Here is a 25622-nt window from a genome sequence, read left to right as displayed (position 1 = left end):
GGGATCACGATTACATGGCAGGCTGATTTCCATCATTCCAGTGAGGGAGCTGTGAATCAGTAAAGAGGACTGGAGGAAAAGATGAGCTGCTCAAGACACAAGCCAGATAGAGGAGTGGTAAAATGCAACAGAGCTTTCCAGTATAAGTGAAAATTCTAAGACAATTTACAATAACGTTTAGTTTACCCATATTGTGTTCTTGTAACTGATGACATTGTTTTTCATCTTAGCAGTAGAGCTAATCAGTACGAAGCGGCTAGCCTGTCCAAATGTAAAAATAAATCTGCCTACTAATGCCTTTAATTAACATGCACTTCTTTGTTTAATCTGTACTCAGAAGTGAGCCTCTAAAGTAAGCTTTAGATGTTTTCAAGCTAGTTTTTCCCCCGTTTAAATGTTTAATGCTAAGCTAAGCTAACTGGCTAGTGGATGTAGCTTTTCATCCAAGCGTCAGTATCGTTCATCGTTCAAAAAAGTCTTACACACAACATACTATTAAACTAAGAGCTTTTAGAAAGAATCCCGCATGCTTATTTATAATAATTTTCATCTGAGCCCTTAAAATAACATCTAGCCTACAAATTGTTTAAAAAAAAGTAGTAGTTTTCTTTGTGCTAAGGCAAAAACGTGGATGTGAAAAGTCAATAAAGAATGCAGAATAGATAGTGGGAATTCAGGGGCATTTTACACATAAAGAGAAAATGTATACCAGTAATATCCACTCCATGCGCAGTTGTGCTGATGGCCCAATATTATTAGCTCTTCATCATTTACGCTTTAATCTTCTATCAAATCACTTTTCCTTAACACCAAGTCCCCTTGCCACATGAGCTCTGCTCGCTCAGCTGTCTATGTTTGTTCCCTTTAGTGGCAGCATGCTTCCTTGAGCCGGATCTTAGCACATACTCAAGGTCAAAGCCACTGTTTGGTGGCTCGAGTCATTTGATTCAAATAGAAAGTCCCCTCTCCCTTGAAGAAGTGTATCTTTACGTCAGTGCAGATATTGTGCATCACAAAAAAGCTTTGAAAATGTTGGCACGGTGTGGCCATTGCAATACTCTTGTCAGAGTGACGATGGGCCACTTCCTTTCCATTTCTATGAATAACCTAACCGGAAATAGTTTCAGCTCTAGTCATTAAATACGATGTTGAAATCATGACAGAGAGTGATCATCATGTTTTATCTATCCCATATCCTTCTTCTGTGAGGCCTGATAAAAAGCTCCAAACTTTCAGGATTCTTCTTAAAGCACCCAAAAGTTCACCAAGGCAGTGTGTGAAATAATGCATAGGGATGTTTGAATATTACAATCTGTGAATATGGTATATTTTAATATTTCAGATAGTACAATGCCCCCTTGTGGATACAATGTTCCTCCCCAGCTGTGTGTGTCTATCCTTGGCCTCGCTCTGCTGAGGGTTAACAATAGATTGCCGAGATATGCAGACAATCTCCTAGCATTATATTAAGATAACTGTTAGATTTAGAAAGATTTGACAAAATAGTTTGTCAGCTTTACAGCTTCACAGTAGTAACAGTTGCAAGTTGAGTGGCGGCATGTGTGAGTTTGGTGATGATCATCTTGAGATTCACTGCATGCTGATGTAAGCACTGACTATAAAGACACTGACAACCCAGTCATAATGACACTCTGAGAAACATTTTTATTTTAAATCTAAATATTGTTGAGCTGAGTAACGGTCTTCATTGTTTCCTTTCAAACCAATCAGCATAAAGGGGTATTTTATCAAAAATGTCTCCCTCAGATTCAAGATAGGAATCAGCTGGGGATGAATAACTGTTACACTCACCACTAGATTTCCAATGACCATGACCATCATGAAGACGACTAAACACATCCCAGTTCCGGCCACCTCCATGCAGTCCCACATGGTCTCGATCCACTCCCCGCACAGGATGCGGAACACGATGAGGAATGAGTGGAAGAAGTCGTTCATGTGCCAGCGTGGCAGCTCGCACTCTGTGGAGATCTTGCACACACATTCCTTGTAGTTTTTGCCAAAGAGCTGCATACCCACCACAGCAAAGATGAAGACGATGATGGCCAGCACCAAAGTCAGGTTTCCTAAAGCTCCCACTGAGTTACCAATAATCTTGATCAGCATGTTGAGGGTGGGCCAGGACTTTGCTAGTTTGAAGACACGAAGCTATCTCAAACACAGGACAGACACAATAAAAGACAGTGAATAAAAATGTAGGAAGTAATCTCATCGTGGTAAATGGATACAAATGGATTCAATAATTGTGTAAATGTACATATGTCTTAATCGGAAAATGCTACATAATTGGGAATATCCAAACAAATAAATGCAGTTAATATAGTCATATTCCGAACAATAGTTAACTAATAATGTGCATATCAACGTAGTTGTTGTTTCTCACCAGACGGAAGGACCTGAGGACAGACAGACCTTGGACATTCGCAAGCCCCAACTCCACCAGACTAAGAGTGACGATGATGCTGTCAAAAATATTCCAGCCAACTTGAAAATAGTAGTAAGGATCCATGGCGATGAGCTTGAAGAACATCTCCGCTGTGAAGATCCCAGTGAAAACCTATAGGGGCATAGAGTTCAGTTTAAATTCAAGCCTGAGATGTATGAATACGTTTGGGATGAAATTGAAATGCAATGTGGAAGAAATTCACCAGATTCCCCACTGAGAGCATGTGGTCAAACTGTGGGGTCATAGGGTAGTGCTCCATGGCCATGAAGAGGGTGTTGAGCACAATGCAGATGGTAATGCCCAAGTCAACAAAAGGGTCCATCACAATAAAGAGAACCCATTTTTTCATAAGAATCCATCGCGGGGAGCAGTCCCACTTCAGGAAAGTGTCTGCAAACTTGTACCAGCCGGGTGGGCACGGCCTCTGACCCTCCTCCAACTCTAGACAAAGAAAAACAATTAGGTGGTCTACAGTCATTCTATCAAAACAGCTAACAGTGAGCAATGAGTGGCATTGACATTCATATCTGTGCCAAGTTACACTGACTGAAACAACCTGGTCTCACCAGAATGCGTGACTCCACCACGACTCCTTAACACCGCAGTGCGTGGTGGAGTCACAAACTTTGCTACATTTACGTGTACAACCCCAATGTAAAGTGAATGAGGCTCCTTTGTCGTGCTGCACACACGCATTTCTACAACGTCCAGCATTGAGCTTTTATTCTATAAAACGTTTTTAAAATCTACTTTATAGCTTGTAGTAACTCACGAGAGGCTTCTTTTATTTTATTTGTATTCATAATAATTTTTATTTTTCGTCAGAATGTATTATGGTGCATTATTCACCAATTTTTGTGCATTGTGTGTAATACAACTGTGATTTTTATTAAATTAGTTAGTTTTTAAGGAAGGCCAGAGCTTCAGCTGTGTCAAATAGATTGTTCCCTTTAGTTAACGTTATTTAAAAGATAATTATATTCCTATTTGATCAAGTCCCCTTTATTGTATTACGGACCCAAAGAGCTGAGCGTCCATTCCCATTGGATAACGGAGGATTTTACACCCGGAAGTAAGTATTCTCCTTACTGTCGATTGATTTTATTTACAGTGATATCTGCACTACTCATCAACTCAAAAACACCAGATTATCCTTGTTAATTACACAACATTGATTGGTTTAAATTGTGTGCAATGCTTTTGTATTTTCCCCTTTCGATTCGGAGAAACAAATATTTTTTCGGAGTGTGTGGATGGCAGAAGACACTACACTACCCAGAATCCTCAGCTATGGGACTACACCATGTGCTTAGAACGTGTCCAAACCATGCAATATATTACACGTTAAGTACTTTGTCAGGCTTAATATCTGTAGATACCCCCAAAGCTTTTTTCTTATTTAATAGAAGACCTTAATCTAAAGTATTCTTTAATGTTTAAATAAAGCCTTATTAGTTTGTCTGTTTTGCACATCCTCCTATCAGGCACTAAACTGTTCACTTACAGTATCTTCTTGATATTTTCTATTCTATATTATTTATATCATTGACCTTCCACTTTCCCACTATATTAAGAGTATGTACTCTTAATATTTAAATGTTTTCATCAAATATAACACATTCAAAAGTGCTTTACAAAAATGAAAGACATTAAGAAAAAGGCATTTTAAAACAGTCATTAAAAAGCAACACAATCTACCTGCATTGCAATTACTCTAAACGTGTAATAACGTGCTTTAACCAGTAGGAGGTGCGGGTTAAAAAGCTGTCAAGTTTACAGTGTTAACAAAATAAAATATACTGCTGTTTCTGGTTTAGTTTACGACGGATATATTCTGTTATTGTTTTGATATTTGTAACACAAAAGCGATGTAAAAAACCCACAGCAACACAGAAAAGATGGTCTTAACATGACCCAGCAGTCTAGTAGTTAATAAAAAACAATAATATCAAAACAAATTATTACTACTAACTTTATTGTGAAATTAAAATAGAACGGTAAAAGAATAGTTTCCGGTCTATTCTGAGGCCCGATCTCTGTAGATAAATAAAGAACTACGACAGATGTGTAATGTTTAATGCAGCCAAACCATTCATTACAATGCATTCATGTGATGACTTTCAAAGAGTAAAGCAAGCACTGCTGAATAAAGTATGATTTGATCTTTTACGAAACGTTTTTTTCATATGGAATGCAGTTGGAGGTCAACCAATCACAGAGCTTGAGGCAAAGCGGAACAATAGCTGAGGATTCTGGGTAGTGCAGTGTCTTCGGCCATCCTAAACTCTGAACAAATATTTGTTTCTCCAAATCGAAGGGGAAAATTACGAAAGCATTATACACAATTTAAACCAATCAATGTTGTGTAATTACTGGTGTTTTTGAGTTGATGAGTAGTGCAGATATAACTGTAAAATCAATCGACAGTAAGGAGAATACTTACTTCCGGGTGTAAAATCCTCCGTTATCCAATGGGAATGGACGCTCACATTGCTCTCTGCGTCCGTAATACAATAAAGGGGACATGATCAAATAGGAATATAATTATCTTTTAAATAACGTTAACTAAAGGGAACAATCTATTTGACACAGCTGAAGCTCTGGCCTTCCTTAAAAACTAACTCATTTAATAAAAATCACAGTTGTATTACACACAATGCACTGTTTTTTGAGAACAAAAATTGGTGAATAATGCACCATAATACATTCTGACGAAAAATAAAAATTATTATGAATACAAATAAAATAAAAGAAGCCTCTCGTGAGTTACTACAAGCTATAAAGTAGATTTTAAAAACGTTTTATAGAATAAAAGCTCACTGCTGGACGTTGTAGAAATGCGTGTGTGCACCACGACAAAGGAGCCTCATTCACTTTACATTGGGGTTGTTTGCGTGGTGCAGACACGTAAATGTAGCAAAGTTCGTGACTCCACCACGCACTGCGGTGTTAAGGAGTCGTGGTGGAGTCACGCATTCTGGTGAGACCAGGTTGCACTGAAATAGCCAAAGCTTAACACCATGAGGGCGTGACACTGAATATTGACAGGGATTTCGTCAGTGCACAATGTGATTATGGCAAGCTTTAACAATGCTACTGTATTTGCCTTGAGTAAAATGTGTGCACAATGTCAACAACTGTTTGATAATCTCAGTGATTGGAGCTCACATTAGAGCACATGTGTCAAACTCAAGGCCCGGGGGCCAAATCAGGCCCTTGGTGGATTTAATTTCGGCCCGCAGGATAATTTTTAATTACTATTAGATTTGGCCCGCCGGTATATTGCACGCACACCTTCACTCAATCCTGAGGATTTCCTCAGCTCAGAGCCTGACCCCAAACATTGATGAATTTACACCCAAGATGAGATGCCAAGTATCTGGCTTGAACTAGCATCACAGAGCAGCAAACTGAGTTTAATGGATGTTTCCTTCTGCACTTTTTTCTTGCGACAACAGGGCATGTTTTTTTTTTTTAAGCTGTTGTTGGCCTGTGGAAAAATGTAATCATAAGAAATGACTCTGGAAAAGCTGCAGATAGAGCCATAAGAAATGGATGCAACTGATTATTTAATGTTTAATGTTGTTTTTATAGGCAATCATTTAAGCTTTGTTAGTTCCAGGTTTAATATGTGCAATAAGTTCATTTCAATGAGTTTTGCAATAAACATTGAACCAGTCCGGCCCTCGACTAGTACCGATTTTTTAAATGTTGGCCCACTGTGTATTTGAGTTTGACACCCCTGCATTAGAGTATCCCCTCTAAGAACCAGACACTAAGCCTTGTATATTCCTTCATTGATTCCCAGAGCAACTTGACACCTCAATATGCTTACACCCTGTCAATGCATTGCTGTTGTGTTCTACAACTTGTTTTGGTTTGTTCAAAGCTACATCTAAGGGTTTGTTATGACAATTGTCGTTGCATGTTCAGTGTTAAAGGTGTCATATCATGAACATTCACTTTTTTAGTGCTTGTGCTCATCGATTTGGATATCTGGGGTGCCTACAAACCCACACTGTTAAATGAGCAAGTCAAGTCCGTTTTCAGTAGATTAGATCATAAAACATTGGGTTCAACACGCAAATCAAATGTGGCTTCCTTTTCTATATAACCCGCAGGCTCATTAGAATATACTCCCACCCATCTGATGCGGCTTTCACACCGGCGCTTTTCACTTTCTAGCTCCTCGCGAGAGCTTTTCTGGTTCAGCTCCCGTTTCCCTTTTCAGCTCCCGCTCTGTTCACACTGCCCAGAGCTGCCGCTGCTGCGTCATGACGTCAAAGTTTACGTCGCTGATTTTCTCCCACAACAACAACGGGCCGGGGACTGCATCGGGTCGTGTTGCTTTTAATCATACGAAGCCAGATTAAATTAAATAACGACTTCTCCAACCTTATACTTTTCTCCAGAGTGCCGTGGTTCATTGTTTATTAATGTGTTTCAGCGGCATTTACCGACCGCTGCAGTGGCTGCACTTCCACGGGAGTTTATTCTCCCGTTAGCTCCGGGTTAGCTCACACGGCTCTAAAGTATTCACTGTCTGACTGTCACACAAGCAGCTGATACATATCCCCAGTTCCCCTTAAGTGAATGTGTGTCAGTCTGAATTGACGCTGTTTGGCATCACAACGCTGTTATGAAAGTTTCTCTGGTATAACATGGGTGATGTTAGCATAGCAACCGAAGCTAAACTGACTACTTGCTAAGCCGTTTTCTATAGGCACATTTTACCGGCGTATTTTTTCATTATGATTCTACTTCTGATAGTCGGACATGACAACCTGTATAGCCCATGTATCTCCACAATGATCAATAACAGCGAACGGATGGTCAAAGTAAGGTTTCCTGCACGCCTCGACGTAAGCGACGCCGCGTCATAGCTCCGAAGCTCTTGCCTCTGGACCGACAATTTTTTGGAGCTGGAAGTGAACCGCTTTCTGGAGCTATGACGCGCCGCCGCTGCGGTGTGAACAGGAAAAACCGGCGCTTTTCAGGCTCTAGCTCCCAGCAGGAGCTGGAAAAGCGCCGGTGTGAAAGGGGTATTAGTATCTCCCAGTGGTAAACCGTCAGGGCCTTCAAGGTATTCAGAGAATACCCTGAAACACTCAGATAAAACAAACAAAAAAATCGATTTAATTATATGTATAAAATGTAAATAAAATGAATAAATGAGAATCGTATCTATGTTGTTGATCTGTAATATTACAGTGTTACGTTGATTTGTTTGTCTTTCTCGGTCCATGCAATACGCATGAGTGGTTTTGTGTTAGAAAATAATGCAACCAATCAGATATTTTTCTATCAAGGTATTCTATATCCTTGATAGAATGCCCTGGCCATTGCACTGAATGAGAGTGTACGATTGGATTGACAGTTTGATCAACCAATCTATTGATTTGTAGCCAATGGGCGTATTCTTTCAGAGTTTCCCTCGGTTCCAGGGTACTCTAGAACAGTGGTTCTCAACTGGTGGGTCGCGACCCAAAAGTGGGTCGCGGACCCGTTTCAAGTGGGTCGCGGATGTGTGAGTGAAGAAAAAAAAGTTGAAAAAAGAAATTGCAATTTTTTTTTTCTTTTTTGGGGAAAAAATGCAAACTTTTATTTTGAAGGACCGATTTTCTAACGCTGTGCATGCAGTAGGCGTTGGACTGGAAGTACCGGAGACCATAAATGGTTTTGAAAACGTCTGTCACGTAGTGATCATCTTCTCAATAAAACATCTCTGCTGATGTTTTTTCGAGTCTTCTGGCCAATCAGAATCAAGATTGTTGCCGGAAGTCCCCACGGAGAATAACTGCGGTAGAACTCTTCTTTATACATCCATGGGTACAACTTCAGATAAAAATGAACACATAATGAAATATGACCCCCGGTTTGATGATTGACAGGTCACAGAACAATGGGAGCTATCTACCCTTACCCACAATTTAAAGTAAATCACACAGACTATCTCCTCTTCTCGCAGCAAGATGTCAGAACTAAGTGAAAAACAAACAATGGCATAAAATATTATTAATATGTCGGGTAGTAATAGATTTATTTATTTTCTTCTCAGAGTGTACCAGAATGCGTAGTTTATGTTAGTATTTCTAAAAATCTCCTGGGGGAGAATCCCCCCAGACCCCCCTGCTGGGGTTGGGTTTTCAGCATGTGTGCCTTTTTATATAGTTCAGCTTTGATTCCATCATCTCATTAAACCTTTTTTAAAAGCATACTTTAGTTCTGTGAAGGGATATAAGGGATATATGCACTGTACTTCACTTTTATTAATATTGTATTCTCAAAAGCGTATATATTACAGCACGATTTTTTGTTGAATAGATTTGAGTGCTTCAAAATGTTGGGTCGCGATGTATTGACCAAGTAAAAAGTGGGTCCCGAGGCCTAACCAGTTGAGAACCACTGCTCTAGAAGGCCCGTTAGTTCACTGGCTCGAGACAGAGGATCTATAAATGCGACGTAGCAATTTTCCGTTTTATTGTTTTTAACGTTGAAATGGCAACAGGTGAAGATGATGTTGTTGCGGAATTGTTGCCAGTACCCTTTTCAAGACGACAATTCAGTGAAACGACGGACATTATAACGGCGGCGGCGGGGGGTGTGTGTGTCTACAGAAGGTCCAGTTGTGATAGACACGGTTCGTCACTGGTATCTCCACATACAACCTTTTAAAAAAAATCATCGCAAGCCAATCAGAAAATACTTGCCTTTTTTGGAGGGAAAGTCACTAAAACAAAGCATTTGATACATAGGGTGACTAAAGTAACGTTCAGACAGACAGTATTGGAAAAGTAATGTGTTTTTTTAGTATTTAAACATACCAACATGTTCTAGTATAAACCCAAAACACATACATAAACATGAATATTAGTACGATATGTCCCCTTTAATCTTTATTGGCACTGTACCTTCCATAGCAGCTGCAGTGAGCACACTCGGAGCGCTAGCAGACCTCTGTGTCAGGCATGGCTCTTCCAGACGAAGCATGCTGTGATCAGAGCCTAATGACTTCTCTTCGAGCTCATAAACTGAAGCACACTGAAAAATGTTGATGTCAGTTGCAAATCAAAACCATCTTTATACAACTATTTTTTTGTAAATAACTAAAACTGACTTACCTTGACCAAAGTGGGTGCTCGGACCAACAGACGGGGAATGATTCTCCCGCTACAATCCTTTATAATTTCATCATGTTCAAGGCTTTGTTCGTCATCTGCCACCTCAGATATGGTGTGATGACTGAGTGACTTCTTACTAGTTAAACTGACTTGGCTTCCTAGACCCATAGCCTGCTAGATGAATAAAGGAATACAGTGTTATTCAATTTCCCTACCAATAATACAACACTTTTATCACACTTGGTTATTTTTTCTCAATTCTGTATTAAAGAACAAAACTAAATTCCATAAAAGTTTGCTATAAGTTATCATATGGCAGCACCCACAGTATGCTAATTTAAATACATGATTGGCTGTTTCCCTTATTGCTTGTAATAGTTACCTCTTCCTGATTCCTGATCAGCTCGAGTAGCCGCTGGAACTCTTCCTCTTTCTCGATGGCCTCTCGCTGAGTTGCCTGATTCTGTTCTTCATAAGCCATGGCTACCACAGCCAGGATGAGGTTGATGAGGTAGAAGGAGCCCAGAAAGATAATCACCACAAAGAACAGCATGTATGTCTTCCCAGCCGCCCGCAGGATCTGTGTTTGGAGCAAAAAAGAAGCTACGAGAACTAAGGACACGTTTCTTTTTATAATTTAAGTAATACAAAAATTATAAGTTAAATGGCATTAATGTGTTTGCAACATATGAAAGAAGTGCCAACCAGCTGGAAAAGGTTCTCCCAGTAGTCCTGGGTCATGAGTCTGAAGAGGGCCAGGAAGGCCCAGCCAAACGAGTCAAAACTGGTGTAGCCATAGTTAGGGTTCCGCCCAGCTTTCATGCATGTGTATCCTTCTGGGCACTTTCTATCAACAAAGAAGAAGAGTCCGTCTGCTAAAATGGCTGCATTCCAATCGTCTCATTTGTTTAAGAGGTTCCTAACCAAGTTAAATGTCCCAGATGTATCTCAGTGGCAGACATGATAAGAGCTGGTTGAAAACTCTACATGTTAAGGAGTAAATCCCACTCCACAATTCCTTGGGGCAGCAATATTTAAAACTAGGCAACCCTTTTCCGCAAATAAAGTCTGCCGTTCCTGCTTAATTGTACATTATGGATAAATTAAAATAACACAATTGTCTTTTTTTTGTCCTCAAAAGCTAATGAGATCTTTCCTGACCTCATGATGTTTCCCATCAAGGTCAAGGAGAAGCTGTTTGGAAGAGACCCTGAATGTACTATCTTCTGGTCTGCAGAAATCACACTCAGGCGATCATTACCAGACAAAGTGATCATGGTGTATGTGTGTTTAATACATACCCAGCATCTGAGCTGTTTCCACAAAGTAGAGCATCTAGGCTGCCTTCCAAATAATACTGATTATCTAAAAGCATACAAGAAAAAGAAGAAGTGAGGACACAATAAACTTAAATAAGAGACATCTAGTAATATGGCTTTAGCATACCTGTGTTTTCAATGTACTCATTAAAGTTGAAGGTACTGTTGGAATATGATGTATTGTTGACGCCCATGGTGTTATTGAAGAACATGGTGTCATTAAATTGAGCAGTGGTGTTCATTTCATTTGTTTCGATGGGCCATCGCACACATTTCTGACGCAGATTTCCCATAAAGAGTTGAAGGCCAATGAGGGCAAAAACAGCAAGGGCAAAGACTGTCAGAATCATGACGTCCACCATTTTCTTCACTGACTGGATCAAAGCGGCCACAATGGTTTTCAAACCTGACAAAATACAATCAACATGTGGTTTGCACTTCTCTTAAAGTCAGACAGCAAGGGTTATACATTCATAAATGATTAGAAATACTATTAGATACAGCAAGGCGTTTTAATGTATCCAATTTAGGATTGCATTCATTAAAACTTGGAAAACATGACATTTTATGTGAAGCAAAATCAATTACTGTACTGTTTGCTTTGTGAAATTACACAAACACAGTGAAACATACAAAAATGTAAGGTAAAATAGAATAGTAAAAAAATACCAGGAATCACAGTAATTGTTTTAAGGGCTCGAAGTACACGAAATGTCCTGAGTGCGGACACGTTGCCGAGGTCAACAAACTCAGTGACATATCTGTGGAAAAACATAAAACAATGAATTTAATTCAAGGAAAGAATTATCTTTCATTTGATGCACTATGTGAGGAATATGCAATAAGATACTTTTGCTGATATCAAAAGCAACTACACCATTAGACGCAAGTACACTTACGCCATGCTGATCACCATGAAATCCAGCCAATTCCATGGATCTCGAAGGAATGTAAAAGATCCAGCACAGAAACCTCTTGACAACACTTTGATTGTTGCCTCAAAGGTATAGATTCCAGTAAAAACATACCTAAGAAGGAACACAGGCTAGTATAGATAGAAATAACATAACACAGGAATGCTACAGTAATGAAGTACTTACTCAACAGTTTTACTCCATGCTGGTGGGTTGCTCAACGTCATGAATGCACAATTCAATACAATCGTAAGCATGATGAACATGCTAAATAATTTAATTCAGGGTTAAGGAAACAAACATGGACAATATGAATAAAAGTAGCCTTTTATTTATGGCTAAACATCACTTTATTTCTCATTCAAAATGTAAAACACTATATGATAAAAAAGCCCAAGCATCAATAGTTCAAAGGATATGAATGTATGAGAATTTTGATGGCTCCTCTTCTAACCAAACTAAAGGGGCTCAGAATGTAGCAAGCCGGCTCAGCGTTGAACCTGTAGATTGTGTTTCCTTTGGTGATCACAATGAATGTCTGAAAAACACAGAGATTATATCTGTATAAATGCAGAGTCTAAAAGTCCCTCCTACATTTCGCTAAATACTTAGTGATGACAATCTTGGAATGATACTGAAACATTTAACTGTAACATTTGCATACCGCGGATGAAACGGTGTACATTGCGTAAGGGATACTTTATGCAGCTAAAATGTATGTTAAGTAATACATCCTGTCGTATTTCAAGGTTAAGTAGGGACGGAGTCAAGCTCATTAAACACTAAGTGTGTGTTTCATTGCCATGTGTGCCCCAGATGTGCCTCGACTGACTGCATTTTGTGCTTTGTAGAAGGGGTCCAGGTCCTCCAGAGGTGTGTTGAGCAGCTCTGATGGAGGGTCTCCGAAGATCATGGGCAGACTCTTGCCTGCCTCCAGATCAGCGCTTGGGGCTGTTGGCTCTTCCTCATCATGGCCTTCTACATCAGCCTTTTGTCTTTCCTCCTTGAGCCTCTCGGCCTCCGCCAGCAATTCCCGGGTAAAGGGGCGGAACGCATTGGTGCCTCGGGGAGGGAGCAGGGGCGCCATCTTCGCATCGCGAAGGGACACCACCACACCGGGGTTTCCCTAAAAGGAGCTGGAGGAAGAACAAGAAGTAGATAGAGAATATATTTTCAGATGGAATGTATTGTAAGACGAGACAAAGCAAGCCATACCCTAACCATTTTAAATTAAACCACAAACATTTTGATTTGATTTGAATAATTTTAAAAGCAAGTGTATATATGGTGTATATGTATATATATATATTTATATTTTTTAACACCCCAAATGTATAATTTATCGTAAATTAAAAAAATTGTTGGTGTTATTTATGTATTTTTTGGCAATTATATGCTTTTATCAAGACAAATGACCTTAGAGACATAACATGAAATGAGAGGAGGGAGACAGATGAGGAATAACATTCAGCAAAGATCACCTTAACTGCTAGGCCACCATGGCAAAGCATGTTTGGTATATTTACTTGGTAAATTATCTGAAAAAGATAGTATTCCCTAATCCCTTGAGCACATGTTGCAGAAGTGAATGCCTAAAGCAGCTGTTCCTAAATGGGTCCCAAGAAAAGTCTGACAGGGTCATATTTATATTAATGAAAAAGTGTTGCCTGTTCTTGTGACAATTGTTTAAATAAAGCAATCTTTGATAGAAATGTTACAATCATGTCTTATAATGGGCTCACATGTATACACCTTCGTTTAAAGGGTTCAAAAGCCAAAAAGGTTGGGAACCACTGAACTACAAGGTTAGGTTTCCACGTGTGTCTTTGATCTTTGTCCATACCCCTTAACCTCTGCCCTACATCTCTGACCCTAGACCCCTCACTTCACCACAAGCACTTCAAAGTGTCGGGATGGTAACACAATGACTGAACGCTCTTGGGAAGACATTTTGGACTTTCCCACCGTTCTAAAGAGCCCACGACATTACTTGTGTACATCAGATTACTTATTAGCTTAGCAGATACTCAATACCAGGTCCAAGTGGCATTCGCTTACATCCTTTGAAGTGTGTAGCAACCACTCTGGTTTCGTCTGGAGCAGCTTAGGATAGGCTGCTGCTCGCATGGACATAATAGGGGAGTAAATAACCCCTTTTATATAAGCTATTTTACTTTAGATGGATGGATCTCAATGTAAAACAAAAGTACAACTAGTTATGTTATCACTGTTTACTATTGTATACTTTCAGAACCACTTAACCTGAAGGGGATATTATATTAATCAATAACTACAAACTGTGTGTGCAGATGCTGAATAAAGCAAGTTGAGAGGGAAGTATATTTGCCAGGGAGAAACAAAATCAGTAGCATTTAGCAATTTTACTCAAAAGTTGAATTAATTGCAAATTATTTTTGACGAACATTTGAACATATTTAAAAGACAAACACCCAGCATAAAGTTGGCTTTAGGATAACAATACATGGATATAAGGAGAGTTGTTTCCTGACACTGTTATGCAGCAAAATTCCCTCAGAAACCCAGGTCAATCACAATTATCCATCAGAGCCTTATATAGTTATATATGAACATAATCAATGTATGGTCTACATTTAAAGTGGCAGAGGCAACAGAAAATCCATACATAGATTAAATCACTCAAACCTTCAAAACCAAGCTGGTAACAGGCTGTGCAAAGAGAAGAGACATGATAAAAACAACATTGCAACCAGAGATAGACAAAGTGATAGCCACTGATCAAACACATTAATGTAACCTCCTCAAACTGCCTCACTCCAACAGAAAATTATGCATTTGCACATGTGAGAAGACGCGCACGCTCCAGAGATACGGTGGCTGCCCAGCTGCTCCGGGCAATCAAGACGGAGCGTCGTGTTACAGAGGCCCGATGACTCTGCTCATTCCTTCCTGGCTGAGCCTTCGCTCTGCGCCTCACATCCCTCCGATAAACAGGACAGCATGCCAACTTATCTTACCGAGCTGACTCCTCTCCCCGCTACCTTCTATTTTACACAGGGGCCCCAAACACACTAAGCTTCCGCCTCCGCACCCCTTATCCGCTATTTTACAACCCCCACACCACCTCGCTATATGACACTTGAGTCTCTAATTCCCTCTTTCACACAACGCAAGAGTTCATTTCATCTTAACTCGATCACTCATCAGATCACCATCCTTAATCAATGACAAACACAACTGAGAGGGTCTCTTTTCTCCTTTAGCACTTCATGGGTCAGTTTATTCTACCAAAACTTTTAGATTGTTTATTATTATTATTATTAGACTGGGCTACCAACACCTGCCTACTACTCGCTACCAAGACCTAGTTTCCCCCCTCATCATCCTGTTTCATATCCTCCATTCTAGGATTGATGGGCCCCGCTGCCCTCCACCGTGAGCCAACCTTAAAATACCCAACCTCAGAATGGATGCGTTTCTGCAAGGCTTATGAGGAACATTTCCTGATTGCAGTACATCACATCGTTACTGCTAAAGCCATCAAAGGTGCCTTTTTTAAGAACCCTCAATTGAAATCCTGCCAATCTCAAATAAGTCCTCCAAGGAGGAGGTTGTTGCCTTGTGCCCCTTGTCAGTTAGGTAAATAATATGTTTTGGCGCTGCGGTTTGTTGCTACATTAATCAGTGTATGTTTCTTCTCACGAAAGAGCCAAGATTACAGGCAAGAGTGCAATATTCAGTATCAGTCTAAATAGATTTTGTGTGTGGTTGAACCAGTATTTGATTCAGTGGTAGATGGATACTTTAATATAAGTTAAAAGGAAAAGTCCTGTAAGATTATATTATTATCAACAAAAAAACTTGGAGTCCAAGTAAAAGTATGGCAAAATTAAGAACAATACTTGTAAGTAACAGGATGATGCACTCATAACGCCATCATGGCTACGTATTGAAAGTTAGGGGACCAGCCGCAAAGAGCGGATTGCTCTGGTCACCATAGCATTATACAAATAATAGTGATATGTACATTTCCAAAGAAACATAAAAAGCCCCAAATCTACTTGGAAGATCTACTTGATTTTAAGAGTCTAGCATAAAACAGTCTAATCATTTCATGACCGCGCTCCTTGAGTCGCTCTGAGGACAGGTGGCAAACTGAGGAAGAGGGAGTGAATGTAAGATCTCAGAAGCCTTCCCCGACAGTAATATATATATCATCTTGCATGTCAGGGAAGACCATGTGACCTGTGACATTCCGGTTGAGGATATAGACGATGTAATGTAGACACCTCCTCGTTATACTAGCCGGGCGTGGAATGCCAATGCCAATATTCACCTCCGGAAACTAGCCCAACTAGCTTTTGGCTTTTGTCCCCAGGGTAGCCAGAGTTCAAATACGACAAAAGAGGACGTTTAGTTCACTAGATTCCAGCATTGCCTGTAATGTGACTTGTGGAAAATGTGTTGAACTTGATGATGTTATCTTGTACTAGCCGTGTTTTTAACCGAGGGGTCTAGTGGCATCATATTTTAATCAATTTGAATGACTTGTTGGCCTAACTCTGATGCTCTTAAGAGTTTAAAATCCTGTGACAACTGTCTCAGTCCCCTCACAACGCAACACCACTCCTGGAATGTGGTGAAGTTGTAAACAACAGATCTACAGAGCAAACAAGGCTTTTTATCCACACGTCCTTTGACATTTGCCGTGCTCCTGTCCCACGTTTTCTCACGGGGTCAGATCGCAGCACTGTGCTTCGCCGTCTCCCTGCTTGCTTCAACACCCTGTCACCCACCAGTTAACCTTGTATTCCAAACTCTATAGGGAGCCACATTAAAAGCAGACCTCTGCACCTGTTCCTCCTTCCTACTGTGTCATTGTATGTGTTGTATTGATCAACATATTCAGAGTCACAGTAACGGTCAATCCTTTGGAGTCTTATGTTGATGTCTTTAGAAGATGTGTGCACAGTGGATCTCGTTTGCACTACATCCCAACATGCATTATGCCGGTGCTAAGAAGACAGCTGCCATCATTCGCGGTATGCCTCTCTCGATGCATACCAAGGAGCTGTGAAAACCTAGCATAATCTCCTTAGAGCATTTAGATGATCCAATGGCCAACAGCGACATAAAGGCCAACTGATGCATATATGCAAACTTTTATTAAGAGGATTAAGGCTGTCTGATCAATGCCTATCAAATGTTTCATCACAAACATGATGGTCTCCTGGATAATGGCAACATAATAACATGCTGTATCTAACGGAATGTTAGCTATCAGGGGGCTTATACAGTTTAGAGCTGCAACAATTAGATGTAACTTTTTTTATTCAAAAATGTCAGAAAATGCTTTTTTCAGTCTCTCAACTGTGGCAATGTCCTGCTTTTCTGTGTTTTATATTATATAAAAATTGATATCTTTGAGACACAAGACATTTAAAGACACCACCTTGGACTTTGAGACTCAGTCATGCTTGGGCATTTGTAATATTTTCTTTCGGACCTCAATAATGGATTAATTGTTTTGAGATTTACATTTAATGAAAATAATTGTTACATCACTAAATTATGTATAGTCTTGGATGCAAACTTAGTAAACTGATTTCTACTGCATGAAACTGACCGGTTAGGGTTAGCCTAACCTAACTGACTTTGGCCGTTGCTCTCGCCTTTTAGAAATTGGAGTTGATTGCATGTAGAAATGATATGGAGGATATTCCATCCAGCTTATGGTGACCAGAGGGAGCTATTATCATCAAGTCAACGCCAATCAAGTCTTTAAAGAAACACATGAATCCATAAAGCAACCGCTGAGGTTTGAACCACGTGGTTAAACAAAATGTCATCAAAAGAACATTAAATATATATTACTCAAATAATATTCACATAAAAGAAAAAAATGTAACTGCACGTCGAACACAATTGCACTGAACAGGGGAAGTGAACAAATAAAAAAGGTTGCTTATCTTAACCCTATTTCACCTTTGAATACACTGGAAATATAGAGGCCTGGCCAAGCAGTCACATGGGTTCACTTGGTGAAAGAAACTCAAAACCGACACCTTCTGTGTCCAAGAACATGTGATGCGAGACGCACAAACACACTCACGAAGGGGAAAACCACGGATACATCTTCTCAGTTATGCACATTGAAAGCTGAAATCAGTATTTTATACCATCTGCCACATTTGTGATGACAAAGGTAAAGTTGTCAGTGGAGAATGCATAATAACAACCAAGATAAATAATGCAATATGCACAAAAAACTCAGTCTAAGAAATTAAAAACACCACCTGATGATTCACTGCTCCCCTGCAGGAGGTCATCCTGTTACATAAGAGCTGACAGGATCTAATATGAACACCATGTCTTCCACTGTAGCTTAAGATCTGCATGGAGTCAGGCTGTCTCTGTAGTCCCACACCTCATGTTGCCACATGATTGGCGACATGGATTAACGGCAGAGAAATTGTGAGGTATGAGCATCCACAGCATCACAGTATCTTGCCCTTCTGCCATGAAGACATGAGCTAAAAATACAATGCTGTCCCTATGGGAGGAGGCATAGTGGGGATTGAGAAGGTTGCAAAGTGTCCACACTGGACATGTGGACTCCAGAAACATATTCACCTGGCAGGTGAAGAAAGCCTGGCTTTTGATGCTCATGCACAGTTTCCCCCCTCAAAAAGGTGCATACTGTACATACATTATTTTGCTACAGATTTGCAATTAGAGTAGTAAAACATTAGTGCAACACTGCATGTGATGCATTTTCACAACACAAACACCCACATGTTTGCTCACAAACACACACACACACACACAGTTAAAAACCCCGCTGAGAAGCCATAAATCTACCAATTCCAAATTTGACCTGAGCTCAATTACAGGTCCGTGTTTATTATTAGAACAAAGGCACTCATATTAATACACCTCTTTGCGTTTTTATTTCCTAGGCAGTGCAGCCTGTTATTTTCAGCACCAATGAAAAAAAATACCAAGCTTAATTTACAAGTTTCACAGACACATCTTTGGTCAGGCAAAGTCAGGCTACTAGACAGAAAAACTGCAAGAGTTTCAACACAGTGCAAATGAGAAAGAGGAGAATGTACATTATTACACCAAATAGCCAAAATCTTAAAGTCAGAAATGTGCCAAATTCATCCACAGAGGGGAGCAAGAGGAAAACTCACAACGTGAAGACATAAAGTAGCAAAAACACGTAGGCCTAAATCATCAAGTCAAAGCAAAACCTTGCACACTGCAGGCTGACAGGAAACTTTTATTTCCTGAGCTTCAGGAGTCATCTTTACGCTCACAAAAGACAACAGAGACGCCATGAAACAGGTTACCTTGCACTGTAAAGCAAATATTTCCACAGAATCCAAGCAATTTAGAAGGGGAAAAAAATCACGTCTTCCGTGAAGCCTTCCACTGGGGACGTAATTCTCCCTTCTGGCAGCCAGTGTGCTGCTGCAGGACAGCTGTTGCTGACGCAGTGGTGTCCTGCAGTGAAACCGGAGCAGTCGCTGCAGGTAGGATCAGTTCAGACCTTTGACACTTCGGAAGCACCGCCGCTTCCCAGTTCCCACACAGCTGGCACGCATTTCGGCCGGACAGGTGCTTTTACTACTTTTACGCAAATATAGAGCCTAGTGTTTGCGCAGTGCTTCAACTTCAGGTCACCATAAACTATTATAGCCATTAGACTTGCTATTACAAACGTGTAAAGCTTCGAGCACATGCATACTGATAAGTCAAGTATTTAGATGTCTGTGTTTTACTTCATTTTTGTCGTATTTTGCAATGTGTGCAATTGAAAACACATAGTCTTTTGTGAATGTGCAACAAAAATAAATCACCAGAAATCGTGATCTGGTTTAGCTGGTTTGATATCTGAGGATTAATGCATTTAGTGTTTTATTTGTATTTATAATTTTGTCAGAAAAAAGTTGAAGGATGCGAGTTTATGGATGACAACTTAATAAACACAAATAAGCTTTACATCCCAGTCCCAGACACCAGAATAAAATGAAAATATAAATTAAGGAATGATAATTATGGGGATGAAAATCACAACTTTCTGTCAGGGCATCAAACATGATTGAAAGTGGATGTGTTTGTAATTCTTTCTAACCAGGATAAGGCCAGGATAATGACTTTATAAGTACCAAATTCCTTTAATGCAAACATATAGACCTGAAACCTATAGCTCTTGATCTCTGCTTGTTAGAATACAATCATATTTAAAAAGAGATAAAAAGTTCTGTTCCATATTCAGGGCAAATTAGTGTGCCACAAAAACTGTTCAAGGACCATGCAAATGAGAGAAACAACTATGTTTGGGTTAAGCTGTCAAAAAGAAAAATACGCAGATTTCATATTCAATTTGATCAAATATCCTGTGCCGTGAGAGGGACAAGACTGCCCACAGTGAATCTTCCTGTCAACACGTAGGCTATATTTGTCTGAAAGGTGTGCAGTATGATTATACAAGGAAAATGATGTCTGTGATTACATATGTTAACTGGGTGTTATCTGATTAATGGAAATTGAGACTGCTGCAAATGTTCCCACCCTCTCTCGTGTGGAACTGTGAGAGAACTGTAAAATCACATTAAATATTGAAGAAATCTGGCCGTGGCTTTGTCAATGTATCAATGATTTGTTGGATTTGAGTGCAGATCTTAATATGTATATAAAGTGTATGTTATCTTTACAGTGTTCATACCACAAATTGGCCACATTATTTAGAAGATATAATTACTTTGAAAAATAGGACACAACATTTAACCTTACATAAGTGACATTATGGATAACAAATTATGAAAATTAAATAAAATCAAGTTACTAGTCCTTTCAAACCCTTAACTGTTTTGTCTCTCCATGAAAACTTTGGAAAAAAAAAAGATTTACAATTTAGATTTGACCCTAGCTCCACACAATAATGTCTTCAGGTCTGCTTTATATTAAATAAAGATTATTGTATAGATGTTTTAAATGTCTATCTTCACTTTGATTGGAACTACTTTTATCTCAATACCATTTAAGTAATTAAATGTATTTTTTATGTCTATCAATTGGGTGAAATTGAGATTAAGTTGTTTAACTGTCTTGTCTATAAGGGATGTCGACTTTTTGTAATATGACCCCCATTTATCTTGATGTTTTGGCTCTGTGACTACGAAAAACTTGAGTTGGTCTTCAGTAAGGGAGACTTTTTCCACAATAGTAATTTGCACAATATTTCTTATAAAACAAAGCTTGGAAATAATTGTAAAAGTTGTAATATTAGCAGTAGCAATAGTGGTAGGCTACTAGTCGTACTATTAACGGTAGTAAGAACTCATTTAAAAGGATTGAGGGGAGCATTACTGGTGTGACACCGTTACCATGGAGACACAACAGCTACATCCGGACGCTCCGTGAAAAAGGTTTGTTTTGGCGATGTGGTTATTAGTTTCGCTGCTAAATTAGTGAAATTAGTTGCCACAACATGCCTACGATACAAAAACACATTAACATACAATTACTAATTCTACTGCGGAATATTACGTCTAAGAGAGGAAGTAATACTTTAATGTTCTAGTTGTGTCCCTGTTATCTGACGCTAACTGACGATGTAGGTCTGTGTCGCCTCACTTTACGTTGTGTTTCAGGCATACTAACATGGACTCTGAGTACATAAAGAGACACCTGGGGAGGTGTCTGGCGGAGGGACTCGCTGAAGTGGCCGAGCAGCGGCCGCCTAACCCCGTCCAGTATCTGGCCCACTGGCTCTACAAGTTCAACTCTAATGCAGAGTATGAGGCTGAGGTGAGCTGCTGTTCCGTTACCTGCCGCTAGAGGGAGACATTACACAACATAAGGTGTACACACAGTGTGATAGAATATTCTAGGGTGGAGGTTTATGGTATATTGTTGTATTGTCCAATTACATGATCATGTCTGTGTTATTCTAAAATAAAATGAAGATCTGCAAAATGAAGCAACAGGTATCAAAATATTTTTAAATTAAATACAAATTTAACAATAAAAAAGAACAATATAAAGGTGGAAACAGAAAGCATGCTTGTATCCATCTTCTATTATTGTTGTGTATTTTATTCTAATTTATTTTGTATTATTTTAACTGTCTGATTTGCCTCATTGAGTAGTTTTATTTTCTGATAAGTTATACTTTTACCATAACCCCAACATATCAGTACTGTAATGTGGGCAAATCACATCAAACTGTTAAAAATTGCAAAAACAAATATTGGAATAAAATCCCCAGAGAAGATAAATACAAACATTAAATCATAAAACATGTTTCAAATAAATAATGTTCAATGCCCTTACACAGTAGACTACGTTTTCTAAATAAAGGGGTTAAATTGCACTCCACCTCTGCGAGATCACAAAATGTAATGCAGTCCCTCAAGCTTGTTTAGTTAATAATACACATACCTACACTTAAGCCAAGTTTGTATGAAAGACCCTTTAATGTAATGGACTTTTGATATAGCATTGCTACTTTTACTTTTAAAGATACTTCTTGTTCCATAAGCTCATACTTCTACTGAGCAGGAAAGGATAACACCGACTTAGACAGTCTAAGCTCCTTAAGCTCCTTAAGCTGAGTGCTATAAAGCCTATAGGTGCTTTGACAACAAACACCAAGTCACCTTTTACCTTTAGCTTAGATTCAGAAAGTGCTAACAGAGTCCTGCATGTGTGGAGATACAGCTGGAAATGAAAGGTCACAAGGTCAAACCCTTTACAAATCTTAAAAGGGCACTATAACATGCATGTATCAAAAGTGCAAACAATGTATCGTAGTGTACTAGTGTACAGACTTTATTGTTATTTGCAGAAAAAGGCCAATTTGGTGGTCCTGGAGCAGGAGCGAGCAAAAGCAAGAGAAGAAGCGCTGCACCAGGAGAGGCTGAGGGAGGAGGAGAGAAAAATCAGAGAGGCTGACGAGGAGTCTAAAAAAGTATGTTGAGTGAATAAAGCCCTGGTTTGACCTAGACTCTGAATACAACACATTATTATCACTGTATTTACCTTTGATCATCTATAAAACTCCTTTTAATTTATGTTTCTTGTTCCGTTGGAAGAAGTGAAGTTACTTTGTCATTTTCAGAAATAGTTTTGTGTGACAAGCCTTTGGAAGGTGAGCACTTTCCCTGTTTTGAGAAGGACATTTTTGTTAAGACCGAGAGTTTTGAGAAACCTCAGGCAAAGGTACAAGAGAGGAAAGGCATCACTTTAATGTACTCCATTTACAATCCAATTGGAGTGCATGTTTTACTTGACATGCCATTTTGAGCATAATCCTTCAAGAGCAAATCACAACATCAACAGATCTCTGAGAAGGAGGATTCACCCAGAACAGCCACAACCGGAGCTGCTGAGGACAACAAGCCTGTGGCAGAAGAGAAACCAAACACCCCTGTTCCAGAAGTGCAGGGGGACACAGACGAACACCAAAGCGATGCTCAGGAAAATGTGATTGAATCGGAGGTGATATAAAGAGAAAATAGTTTTTTTTGGTGGTGGTACCTCTCTGATCTTTTGCAATCACTTCTTTGTTTTGATTTTGGCTTTTGATTAATTTACTTTTCTGAGGTGTTTTCAGTGATGTTTATTATTCTACAAAATGCATGATAATCCTCGTGTGGTGTGCAAAAACCACCAAATGATTCCAAATTGTGTATATGCTGGGTGAAGGTTACAGATAATGAAACCAGTCCACAGTCCCCTGAGAGGAAACCTTTGGAGGCCAGTAGTTCGTCCCTTTCGGAGGTCAAAGAGGAGTCTACAGATATCACTGTTGAAAAAAGCGAAGTGGAGCCGAGGAGCGATCAAGAAGAAGAGAAACAAGAGGAGGGGCCAAGTGTCAATCAAGTAGAAGAGGAAACCATAAACACGGATCAAATGGAAGTGAAAGGAGATGAGGAGAAGGTGATATGACCGAATTAAATATTTTCCATTTCAGTACCATGATGTGAAAAAGTAGCTAGTATGAGTTATTTTTTAAACAATTTGAGAGCAGATGGCAAAACATCTGCCTTTGTTTCACTGTGACGCTTAAATGACATGTTATTCTGTCTGAAATTGTCTCTGCAGGTGGTTGATGGAGCTGACACGACTGAATCCGAGCGGACTGAAGCTTTACGCTCGACTCCCAGTCGAGACCCTGATGACTTAGAAACTGACAAACCAGACGAGCTACAAGACAAACAAAGCCCTCGTTCTCCCCGGGACACAGAGAAGGTGATGAAGAATGTGCATGAGAAACATGTAGGTTGCCATGTTTTCAGACTGAGGATGCAAGAGATGCAGGATACAGAGCGAGGAAAGATAAGGACAGATGAGCAAGGTTAAGAAGAAGATATGAGGCAATGTCAGATGAAGATTCAAACATTCCAGGCCAGATGATGTCAGAAATGAGCCGAGGAGAGAAGATGTTCAGGTCAAGAAAAGGCATGAGTCAGGGTCATAAAAAAGGCAGGTCTACACATCTACTAATTGTTCTACATCACACAATTTCACCAGCAGGCTGATGAAGATGAAACTGGTAAGTTGGAGTCAGCACCGCAGACTGAAGGGCTCAAACAAGAAGAGACCATTTCTACTGAAGAAACCGAACAGGAGACACAGAAATCTGGTTCTCCGCCTCTTCAGGAACACGAAAAGGTAACACATTTTTGCAGAATAACTCTTTTTCCAATCTCTGTCTTAATCTTTGCAAACACACCAGATAGGGGAAACACATGCCGAGGGAGACAGCAGTGTTTGAGTTTGAGAGACAAAATGACTTAGTAGCACCAGAAAGCCAGACTGCCATATAATCAAGAGATAGAAATGCAAAGACACACTCGTTTAATGCTTAACCAGAGCTCTACTGACCACCTGATCTCAGGAGGCAGACGGACAACTCACAAGTGAGACCACTGATAGCTCGGCTCCAGCTGACGGTGACATAACAAAAGAGGGGACAGAGCTGAGTGAGAAACCAAAAGAGGAGCCGGAAGACTCTCCTCCTGACACAGAGGACGTCCAGGAAAAGGTAAAAATGGACAGCAAGTGAAGCTTGGGAACATACACGACAGAAAGTTGCCATTTTGTTTTGTTTCAGTGGTGTAAAAAGTTGTAACAAAACATTGTGTTTCTTTTCAGGAAGAAGAACAAGATGCAGATCATACGTGAGCAAGGCAGTGTTTTACAATCCGGTTTAAATAGTTTTGGTTTAATGTGAAAATATAACACTTCTGTAGAAATAAACATTTATCCCCACTATATATACTTTTTTGTTTATTCTAATATCTATTTGCTTGAAATAGTAAGCTTTCTTCTATGATTAAACAACAACTGAGCAGGCAAGAGGTGAATATTAGTGCTGATGGTGACTGTGACTTCCTGCCAGATGAATAAAGTCAATCTATAAATACAATTCAGCTGGATGTAATGGAATACATGAATATTTGTTCTAATTGTACAAGCTTGTAATATCTTGCTACCATGCAATGATGAGGTAGAATATATATTACTTAACTAAAAAATCCAACTGTGAAATACAATTCTTGAATTAAAATATTACTCACAACAGTTATATTAACATCAGAACATACTTAATATAGAAAAGGTATTAGTAGTATGCATATTGGCCCATTACAAAATAAAATATATTACACTATTCATATATATATAATATTTATATATTATTGTGAGCATCGCATCACTGTTCTGACAGAGGTGGAGCTCATTGAACTACTGCATACACTGCTGGGTAGCGTAATCTATAACTAGTATAATAATGTGTTAGGTAATT

The 25622-nt window shown here is 39.4% G+C and overlaps 2 protein-coding genes across 2 annotated transcripts in view; one reads left to right on the top strand and one right to left on the bottom strand.

The window, feature by feature from the left end:
* Positions 1-25622, bottom strand: part of scn4aa (sodium channel, voltage-gated, type IV, alpha, a) — a 36322-nt gene that overhangs the window by 10431 nt on the left and 269 nt on the right. Inside the window, exons 2-15 of the mRNA XM_034119104.1 lie at positions 12657-12957; positions 12322-12359; positions 12008-12088; positions 11807-11935; positions 11577-11668; positions 11035-11313; positions 10890-10953; positions 10294-10435; positions 9971-10168; positions 9589-9759; positions 9379-9508; positions 2670-2908; positions 2405-2578; positions 1813-2169 (exon numbers count right to left, since the gene is read on the bottom strand). Of these exons, the coding sequence (XP_033974995.1) occupies positions 1813-2169; positions 2405-2578; positions 2670-2908; positions 9379-9508; positions 9589-9759; positions 9971-10168; positions 10294-10435; positions 10890-10953; positions 11035-11313; positions 11577-11668; positions 11807-11935; positions 12008-12088; positions 12322-12359; positions 12657-12908 (2346 nt within the window). The 5' untranslated portion in view covers positions 12909-12957. The remainder of the gene's footprint in view (positions 1-1812; positions 2170-2404; positions 2579-2669; positions 2909-9378; positions 9509-9588; positions 9760-9970; positions 10169-10293; positions 10436-10889; positions 10954-11034; positions 11314-11576; positions 11669-11806; positions 11936-12007; positions 12089-12321; positions 12360-12656; positions 12958-25622) is intronic.
* On the top strand, positions 19328-25127 carry dydc2 (DPY30 domain containing 2). Its single transcript, XM_034119105.1, has 9 exons — positions 19328-19338; positions 21463-21619; positions 22659-22781; positions 23153-23311; positions 23519-23752; positions 23918-24064; positions 24347-24487; positions 24714-24860; positions 24971-25127. Exons 2-9 carry the CDS (start codon positions 21473-21475, stop codon positions 24998-25000), a joined length of 1128 nt encoding a protein of 375 aa, XP_033974996.1. The 5' UTR covers positions 19328-19338; positions 21463-21472; the 3' UTR covers positions 25001-25127.

Source organism: Trematomus bernacchii, unplaced genomic scaffold, assembly GCF_902827165.1.
Source record: "Trematomus bernacchii unplaced genomic scaffold, fTreBer1.1, whole genome shotgun sequence".
Classification (NCBI taxonomy): Eukaryota; Metazoa; Chordata; class Actinopteri; order Perciformes; family Nototheniidae; genus Trematomus; species Trematomus bernacchii.
The sequence above is the reverse complement of the archived record's forward strand: the minus strand, read 5'-3'. Positions and strand labels throughout refer to the sequence as shown.

Bases quoted from the DNA above. Each gene is read 5' to 3' on its own strand.
- dydc2 (XM_034119105.1), top strand. From the start codon at position 21,473: ATGGACTCTGAGTACATAAAGAGACACCTGGGGAGGTGTCTGGCGGAG. The intron at 21,620-22,658 runs GTGAGCTGCTGT...TGTTATTTGCAG, and splicing joins ATGCAGAGTATGAGGCTGAG to AAAAAGGCCAATTTGGTGGT. The intron at 24,861-24,970 runs GTAAAAATGGAC...GTTTCTTTTCAG, and splicing joins CAGAGGACGTCCAGGAAAAG to GAAGAAGAACAAGATGCAGA.